This window comes from Glandiceps talaboti, chromosome 1, assembly GCF_964340395.1.
Source record: "Glandiceps talaboti chromosome 1, keGlaTala1.1, whole genome shotgun sequence".
NCBI classification, from domain to species: Eukaryota; Metazoa; Hemichordata; class Enteropneusta; family Spengelidae; genus Glandiceps; species Glandiceps talaboti.
The window spans coordinates 28,965,097-28,975,094 of NC_135549.1; the positions used below are offsets into that span (position 1 = coordinate 28,965,097).

The 9,998-nt window shown below is 37.6% G+C and overlaps 1 protein-coding gene across 1 annotated transcript in view; it reads right to left on the bottom strand.

Moving 5' to 3' along the window:
• Nucleotides 1–16: 16 nt before the first annotated feature.
• LOC144435475 (sodium- and chloride-dependent GABA transporter 1-like) overlaps nucleotides 17–9,998 on the bottom strand; it is a 13,655-nt gene continuing 3,673 nt past the window's right edge. Inside the window, exons 2-12 of the mRNA XM_078124072.1 lie at nucleotides 6,638–6,769; nucleotides 5,878–6,142; nucleotides 5,293–5,425; nucleotides 4,429–4,563; nucleotides 3,742–3,845; nucleotides 3,028–3,152; nucleotides 2,491–2,603; nucleotides 1,991–2,122; nucleotides 1,161–1,364; nucleotides 676–843; nucleotides 17–232 (exon numbers count right to left, since the gene is read on the bottom strand). Of these exons, the coding sequence (XP_077980198.1) occupies nucleotides 17–232; nucleotides 676–843; nucleotides 1,161–1,364; nucleotides 1,991–2,122; nucleotides 2,491–2,603; nucleotides 3,028–3,152; nucleotides 3,742–3,845; nucleotides 4,429–4,563; nucleotides 5,293–5,425; nucleotides 5,878–6,142; nucleotides 6,638–6,769 (1,727 nt within the window). The remainder of the gene's footprint in view (nucleotides 233–675; nucleotides 844–1,160; nucleotides 1,365–1,990; nucleotides 2,123–2,490; nucleotides 2,604–3,027; nucleotides 3,153–3,741; nucleotides 3,846–4,428; nucleotides 4,564–5,292; nucleotides 5,426–5,877; nucleotides 6,143–6,637; nucleotides 6,770–9,998) is intronic.

The following is a 9,998-nucleotide window of genomic DNA, read 5'->3' on the forward strand; positions in this document are numbered from 1 at the left end:
AAATATTCTGCCAAGTTCAAAGTACGGTGGTGACTTCATTCTTTTCAAATGCAGCGTTATCGTGACTATTCTGTGTGACTGACTCCTTAGTGTCACTTTCCAAAGATTTGTAAGTCCCCTTAGGTCCGTTCTCTGTGATTGAATCTATGGCAACTTTTACAAATTCAGGTTCTTCTGGTTCCTGTCCTTTTAACTCTAATCCTGGTCGTGTTGTTAAGCCTGTAATCCATCGCTGGAAAATACCAAAAAATGGTCACGTGTTAGGACAATCGGCAGACTGGTTCAAGTCTAGAGGGTTACACTAAATTTGTTTTCAAACAAACTATTAATATAGTACAATATGTTCAATACATTTTTCTTTGGTGAGATAATGACCCATCATTGCGGACGAAATCCCCGGAGGAAATGTGCCAAAACTTTACGATGTATACCAACTTGCAATCAAAATTATGTCACACTGAACATCAAGTCTTATTCTTTTCTGAGTATATGTATCAGGCGAAACAAAGTGTTAACATCATAGACTCAAGCCTTGAGGTGAACCCCGGGCCTGTGGACCATTGTAAAACATTGTCGTTGGTGGCGCTGCACAAGTAGCGCTTTCATCATGTGTAGAGCGCCGCCAACCAACTGCGTGGTAACTATGGTAAAGGAAATGTAGACCAATTAACTTACCTGTTTGAATGAACCTGGTGATATTGTAAGGAAGTAGATAAAATACGTTAAAACCCAATGCATGGAGACCGCTGCCATTAACCATCCAAGGACCTCACCGTAGAGGGGGTACTTGTAGTTTTCGTAGTAGGCGCCAGAATACGACACAAAACTGAATAGAAATATTGCCTGCAAGACACAACAAATTGCAATCATTCACCTGTGTTCCTTCAAACTCTATATCGATTAAACAATAAAAACTACAACTATACGTATCTGGATTATTTGAACGTGAAATGAATTTATATATTTCCACGAACGTTAGCCATGAGAATCATGAGTTTATACACGAAAAACTTTGCAATAACAATATTTCATGAATTATATAAGATATAAAGGTTAGTAACGTTACCCATTGCTACAAAAAGTGTGGTTTTACTCCCATAAGGTGTATTGGTAAAACAGATGTATTGGACGCGTACGTGTGTTACCATGGCAATACTCACCGTCAATAACACCGGACATATTACACACCAGCAGGCAGGCCATATAAACACCGGAGTGTAACCAAGCATATCAGTTAATCCTCGCATAAAGTTCTTGATACCCCACCCATAGCATATAGCTATACACTCCCACAAGGCTGACCATAACAGTACGTAGCCACCAGCACCGTAGTTGTTCATAAGTTCAAAGAAATACATGCCAGCCTGTAATAACAAGGTAAGAATAATGCCATAAGATTTCTCGATAAGGGAACCCTCAGTAATTACAGCGGGGGGGGGGATCCGGTCCTTGTATTTGCGTAGTAAAATATGACCCTCCTCGGATTCCGTTGTGCTGAAAGGTGACCCTCAATTTCCTTTCTCTAAAACATGACACCCCCCCCTTGTTCAAATATTTCAAAAACACGGTTAAATGTTGTCAGACATGGAAAGGGATACTAGTCCCAGAATCAATGGTCAAAAGGAATTAATCCCATCGCTGCCACCACGTTGAAAGTTTTAAAATCATTGGTTGTTTCCCAACTACTGCCACCAGAGTGAATGTGTGTGAAAAGACTACATTAATCAATACATGTGTTCTGATCTCATGAGCTGAACCCCAGAACGTTTCGTCCGTCCAAAACACTAGATTGGCACAATTGCACTCCTGATATTGTTGGGACGGAGGTCAACATCTCCACAAATTATCCCTATTATCTTACTCAACTGTTCCTGTTTCACATCCTACCAGTGCATATCCTCACACCCACAAACTGTATATTTTTGTCATCCAATTCACATTAGAATTCTGGATACAAAAGAAACGTACAGTACAGACGAACACAACTTACCCCAGTAATACACGGAAGAGCTAAGAAATAGTAAATAACACACAGGACAGCAAGACATGCTGCTCGGTGTTTTCGAAAAAAGCCCGGATATTCATCAGATATACACGTGTAGAAGCCTTCGACCACACAGAACTGTGAAGGAAAACGTAATAGATAAAGGATAGATCATTTAAAGGGGCAATAAGAAGCGTTTTGTCAGTATCCTAAATTACTGAAGTATACTTAATTCCTTGAAGTGTCTGATGCATACATTAAATACAATTTCAAGTGTGTCATGTAATCTGTGTAGTCCACCACCCAGCAGCCTTGTCCTTATCAACAATTTGTTTACAATTAAACACCAGGGAGTGAAAGATTACACTTGTGATCAATAAGAAAACCTCATTGTTAGTCTAGTAGGTAGTTTTAGCACAGCTTGAGACGGGCTTCGAACTACATTCGATAGAATTTCGTTGTAAAAGGTTAAAAGTCATCAAAGGTGTCTGGTACCAAAGACTTACCTGACTGTCCAATCCTAACAATAACAACATTAAGAAGAAACAGACAGCAAAGAATTGTGCACCTGGCATTTCAGCAATAGCTGTCGGTACCACGACAAAGGTCAAACCAGGACCTGAAAACAATGCAATAATTGTAATGACAACCAGCAAATCATGGAGATAGGTGTGTTGTTTAATATTGAAGATTTGGGGTTTTGAATTTGTGGACTTATAACTAGGAGTCACTGTTGTATGGAAGGTTTGTAGAGACATTGTAGGATTACATAGCCAGACATATTTTGGTAGAGATAGAATGTGAACGCTAATTAAGGTGTGTCTTATATATATATATATACCTTTAACGAGAAATTAGAGGGTAAAAGCTACTAGTATACATGGTATATGTTGAATACCAGAGCATGTATGTTCGTGTACATTGTATACGCGGACAATCACCGTGCTTTAGTGCCTTTTCTATAGTACAAGCCTCAGAGTAAATGGTAAATATTTAGAGGTCCAATAACACGTGTACGTACGTATAGCGTCATCACTACTAACCTTGTTCGACCACTTCTGAAACCTCTTTGCCTTGATCATATGCCATATAGCCAAGTGTACCAAACACCATGAATCCAGCATAGAAACTGGTTAAACAATTTACTGAACACACTATCAAGGTATCTCTGAAAAAAAAATCATATTTCGTTGAATCAATATCATGTACATCATCTGTTCATTACTGGACTTTTTTAATTTTAAATTACCAAAATGTACTCAGTCTACTCCGTTGATCTCAGTTTTAGAAAAGATTAGAAGGGACAGACAGACAGACAGACAGACAGACAGACAGACAGACAGACAGACAGACAGGCAGGCAGGCAGGCAGGCAGGCAGGCAGGCAGGCAGGCAGACAGACAGACAGACAGGCAGGCAGGCAGGCAGGCAGGCAGGCAGGCAGGCAGGCAGGCAGGCAGGCAGGCAGGCAGGCAGGCAGGCAGGCAGGCAGGCAGACAGACAGACAGACAGACAGACACACGCGCACACACACACACACACACACACACACACACACAGAAACACACATTCTGACTGGCTTTCGCATTATTAACTGGTCATCATCAGGTATATACCAACATAACTAACGCTGACAGAAATCTATCCGAATTATCAGGCTATTTCTGCATTCCTAGATATAGAATAAATTATCATTTCAAGACTAACAGATTGTACATAGGCCCAATATTACATGAATTAGACAAGTGTACTACTTACATTAGAATGTTATTGTTGTATTTGTTGTAACTTCCAAGTGAGATCAAACCAGCAAAACCAATACCAAGGGAGAAAAAGATCTGGGATCCGGCGTCTACCCATACCTTCAACAAATCAATGCAATAATTTTTTAGTGTCAACTGTCTCTCTTTTGGAGTACAGATTTCACATGAATACGAAAGAACTGATGACCTTCCATTGTAGAAAGGTACTACGGAATTCCGGAAAAGGGGTAAGATTGGCGAGTCGGTTAGGCAGCACCGTGTTTTTTTCACTTCTCCTACAATGACTTTTGTAGAGATGAAATACAGAAATTGGTACTACACGTGTACACATACCACATAAATGATAACACTTTTTTCTTGTCAAATCTGACTTCGGTAATGTGGTAGAGCTATTTATTAGTTTCACAGTAAGAAACATATATATTCTTTTATATATGTGCACGTGCTACCAGGGTCTTTTACAAAATAACACTGCTAGAGACAAAGGGATCGCCTTGTCTAATTGGAATGTTTAATCAAACCTCAGTTCCGTAGTCACATAAGATAATATTTCATTGTCATTTCTTGAAAAGTCTTTTATAGTAAATATGGACCCAGTGTTTCTAGTTCTACAGATGACGTAAAGAAGATGTGTCAAAGATGATTGTTTTTATTGGCCAAAAAGCTCTATTTTAAACCATACCTGTGCTTCGAGGAGTTTCTCTAGATCTGGTACTAGATAAAAGTAGATGCCGTCTGATGCTCCAGGTAACGTTACTGCACGGACTAATAGAATCGTCAAAACGACGTACGGAAAACTTGTTGTGAACCACACAATCTAAAGAAATATATCAGAACACAAGGTTTAACGTTAAGTTACAAGGCTCAGACAGAAATTGGGCTCAATGATCTCCTGTTTGTCAGCACGTACCCAGCAGCAATGAAGAGCGCCAACAACGACCAATCTTTCAGTTTAAAACTGAATAAACGTTGACTCGTGTACACCTTGGCACAGTTACATGTAATATACATAGCAGTGTTTAAACGTTAGATTGCAAAGGTAGATTGGATGATTCCAATCTTTTAGCCTAGCTACCAAGGGTGGCATCTTTCAATTCTCGATTCAGTTGTATAAGTTTTTGTGGCCATGTATACATAATTAATACTTTTCTTTAGAAACTCTAAGAGATGGGTACTTTATTTGCATTAATACACGGAATCAGTCAATCAGTCAATCAATCAATCAATCAATCAATCAATCAATCAATCAATCAATCAATCAATCGATCAATCGATCGATCAATCGATCAATCAATCAATCAGATCCCTTTCGACAGGTTTAGACAGACACAAACTAAAACCCAGTAGCGCGCACATGGACATTATATTTAGCGTACTTTGTTGAAGGTTTTGGTCATGGCAGGATAGCCATATATTTTCCTTCAGGAAAAATGATCCACATTTGGTGCATAATAATTTTCAACGTATGCCAGACTAGTTTGCTCATTGATGGGTTTGAAATGCACAGAACTTTAAAATCCATGATATGGCGTATATGGCGTCATACCTTTCCGGTTGTTTTCACACCTTTTACGATGCATGCATAGGTAAGTAACCAGGCAATAAATAGTGAGATTGCAAGATACCATACTACTCCATCTATATCATTAATACCATCAGAGATTTGAAGTACGAAATTACTGTAAAAGAAACGTTATATTATTAAGTGATAATGTATATATCAAGATCTATTTTTTTATTGTGCATTTTAAATATTCATGTTGCAAATTATGTCACATTCTCTGTCTGTCTGTCTGTCTGTCTGTCTGTCTGTCTGTCTGTCTGTCTGTCTGTATGTATGTATGTCTGTCTGTGTGAGTGTGTGTGTGTGTGTGTGTCTGTCTGTCTGTCTGTCTGTCTGTCTGTCTCTCTCTCTCTCTCTCTCTCTCTCTCTCTCTCTCTCTCTCTCTCTCTCTCTCTCTCTCTCTCTCTCTCTCTCCCTTCCTTCCATCCATCTCCTCGCTGTTTCCACTCTCTCACACCTATCTCTGATACACATACACCATCAACAAAATATTACTCTCATTAACAAAATGGGCAAAACACTAGAACTTAACTAATTCACGAGTGTGGTATTTTCCACAGCACTTACTTCCAGAATTGAACTGAGGGCGATTCACCCTCTGTGATATCAATTGTGATGTTGTTGTATTCGCCAGTGATGAACTCTGTTCCATTATTTGTTGTGTTCATGGTCTTGCTGTCATAACAGTATATATCATTCCACGACTCGTCACACACAGTCCATGGTAGAGTGGGGAAAAATGAAAACACAAGATATACATTGACCCACGAAATGATGACAATGTAATATATGTTGAGAATACAGGCAATTGTTGCTGATCCATAACCAACACCTAAAAGAGGTATAAAACAATGTTGTTATCTCATAATTGATAAAAAGTCTAAAAATATCACTGTGATGTACGTCCTCTAGCGGTGACGAAATGAGAATTATTGTAAGAATATATAACATATAACGTTCATCCTGAATGATGCTGAAAGTATATGAGAGAGAGAGAGAGAGAGAGAGAGAGAGAGAGAGAGAGAGAGAGAGAGAGAGAGAGAGAGAGAGAGAGAGAGAGAGAGAGAGAGAGAGAGAGAGAGAGAGAGGGTGTATGTGTATGTACATGTAAATGTATTACGCAAACCACCTCGCAAGGGAAATAGTAGTAATCAAGAACATAACTTTAAAACCTACTCCCTCCCGCCCGTTTACTTTTCTCAGAAAATAAAAATATAGGGTACAGCACAAGGAGTAGACAATACAAATCTACTGTATTCTGAACAAAGTATTAAAGTGCACGTGGTTGGTGTATACATTTATTGGAGTTACTATTTAACATACAAACCTTTAAAGGCAGGTACAACTTGCCAGACACTAAGACCACCGAGTTGTAGATACTGTCCAAGACCAATCTCCAAATAAAACATTGGTATACCCAGTAAGATCAAACATATGACGTATGGAATAAGAAACGCCCCTAGAATCAAACCAGTATAGTATATTTATAAAATACGTATATATTTACATTGTTACGTGGAGGGGGGGGGGGGTGTATGCCAATTGGGTTGTTGACCATTGATTGTATGTTGTCCTTTACACCAGCAAACATCTATTCATCACTATTTGTAGGAATGCTTGATACTCAGTAACGGATCGCTTTCATTTAAGTGACTTTCAAGTATTACGGCATATGCAGTACTGTACTTCTTTTCTCTAATATATTAACCAATTGAGCAGTATATCTGACAAAATAATTTTAACATTTTAACAGGAAAGTGACAATATAGACAATAAAATGACAATAAAATGTTGTTTTTTTGTCATGTAGCATAGTGGTCCGTACTTAGTTGTAATACAAGAGGACATTTGTTAAGTTTACCACCACTAATCCTATTAATGACACGTGACAGTGACATACATACATACATACATACATACATACATACATACATACATACATACATACATACATACATACATACATACATACATACATACATACATAGATACATACATACATACATACATATAGACAGACAGACAGACAGACAGACAGACAGACAGACAGACACGGTAACATGGACACAGCCGTAGTTTTTCTAGACTATTCCCAGTTGATTAGATTAAATCACCATATATTATCATAATTGTACGGTGATTTCAAACAATATGTGGACATAAAGTAATAAACTTATTGCAAACTGGCAAAATAAACAGTGACGTTTTTACTCCGTTCTGTCAAAATAAAATTTAAAAAACTGTGACTGTCTCGTAAATTGATATCAGATTTGTTTATATAAGTAACGTTTCATTTAACAGACAGTAATCATAACTTTAAAATTAAGGTCGCTATGTTATTGATATAGCCGAGTGGAATGATTACAAGATAAGCCACGTCGGACCATCTACGGATAGGGAGAAAATTGAGAAACTATTGACACATTTCATAAATTTCAATTAATAATATCAAAATATCAGATCAGCATTTTATCACATAACATTTGCAACGGGATCGAAGAAAGAAAGGACCATGGAATAAGGAATGGTTTGGTGCTTAGGTGAAAGTTACGTCGTAAAAGTGTGCGTTTTTGCCGGACAAACTGTAACTAACAGGAGAACGCGGCGAGTACGTTTAGTTGTCGTGGGTATTATCAGCAAGGCCGGACAATTTACACTTTTACAATCATTGAGTTAAATAATTGATGTTAATACTAATCACACCTTGTCTTTCTCAAAACGTACAATCAAATTAAACGCCTTCAAGGTTAGACAAGACTACTTATTTTTCGAGATGTAGATAGCCAACACATGTTTGAAAATGCAAAAGCGATTACAGTTAATTTCAAATTTCAACAGATGTGGTCGCGAAACAGTGTGGGTGGGTGTGTGTGTGTGTATATATATATATATATATATATATATATATATATATATATATATATATATATATATATACATATATATATATATATATATATATATATACATATATATATATATATATATATATATATATATATATATATATATATATATTTGTGTGTGTGTGTGTGTGTGTGTTTGTGCGTGCGTGCGTGCGTTTGAGTCACACTTTTTTTTCTTGTTTTAAAAAGATCTGTGGTACGCTATCACCACTGCAGTCACTGAAGAGACTAGTATGGGACACCTCCATCCCCACCCCCACCCCCATTTCAAGATTCTTTCTCATTTACATCATTTAAAGGGAGTAGAGTGAGTGCAAGCAACGACGAATATCAACAACAGGAAAGAAGATTCACAGGTTGTCAACTACGTCATTGTCAAGTTTATAATGAACAAGTACGATACAGTCAAGTGAAAGAATGTGTAAATATTGCCTTTAGGCGATGAATCAAAACACAGCATATCTCGTCTAGATTCTACAGATCATAAAACATTGAAACCAACACATACATAGTGCCATAATTTCACCTTTTTCACACTTAACAGTAACCCACCAACACAAAAAAGTGACCCTCTACCTTGAGTACGATTAGATTCGTACCCTGATCATGTTTTCCTTTGTTCAGCTAAGAAAACTAAGAGTGGCCTAAGGGGCCTTGTCATTTTTGTCGAAGACGAGAATTGACGAAACCTATCACGACTATTTTTAGAAAATATTGAGAAATATTATATAAATACAAGCATATCTGCACAAAACATAATTGTGAGATATAATAATACTGTATCAACTGAATACATGTATTGTGAAAATACATCATGTAAAATACACCAGGTACAGAGCTAGGAAAGGATTTTTGTCAAATTGAATTCATGTTTCAGTTGAGGCGTATCATTACTTTATGTCATATCTCTGGTTCAAAGAAACCACGTGACTACACCAGTTTTATTTAACTAGTAAATGCTAGCCTAATGAATCATTACAGATGTCGATCTACCTCGATCGGAGTAGCAATCCTGAATTTGTCTAATTCCTATCAGTCCATATATAGTATCACCTACACCTCCACTCACAGTTGGAAATAATGTTGGCATCCAGACTATGGTGAAATCCACATCGCGAATCATTTATTTGGTGAAGAGATTTGATAACAACATGACCAAGTGAGGATAATCAGGTGCTGACAAAAATTTTTTTCGACTAATGATGGACACCGATTTTGATTCAAAAGTGTACTGTAAATGATGACGATGTTTCCATAGTTTATTTTCTGACGACCGTGTTCCAATTTTACGCTACATTATCTCCACACATTAGGTCTCGTTGTTAAGTGTGGTTAGACCCCACACTGGGCAAATCGCAAACGGCACATGTCAGTAGTATTCCGTCACAAATTGACAGGCTGTTGTCATAGCTCATTAATATTCATTTGGTACAGCAGTTTTGGAATGATATGGAAATGAAGTAGCGAAATGATCTCAGCATGGATAGTACGATCAACCGAACTCCACATCCAGTCTGCTGAAACTAAAATCATGTGGGGATGCGACGTCATCATGTTTATATGAACGCTGTAGGGAGAGGGGGCACAGAATTCTGTGCGAGAGTAACGACATTAACTAGATGTAATGTGTGAGATAAGGTAGCGTGAAATCGGAGCACGGTCATCAGGAACTAAACTAATGTTTTTATGGCAGCTAATGATAGACCGTGAAGTCTACATGTAATCAATGTCAATGGTTTTTATCAAGGATAGGTCCAGTCTAGCAAGCACAATAATTATACA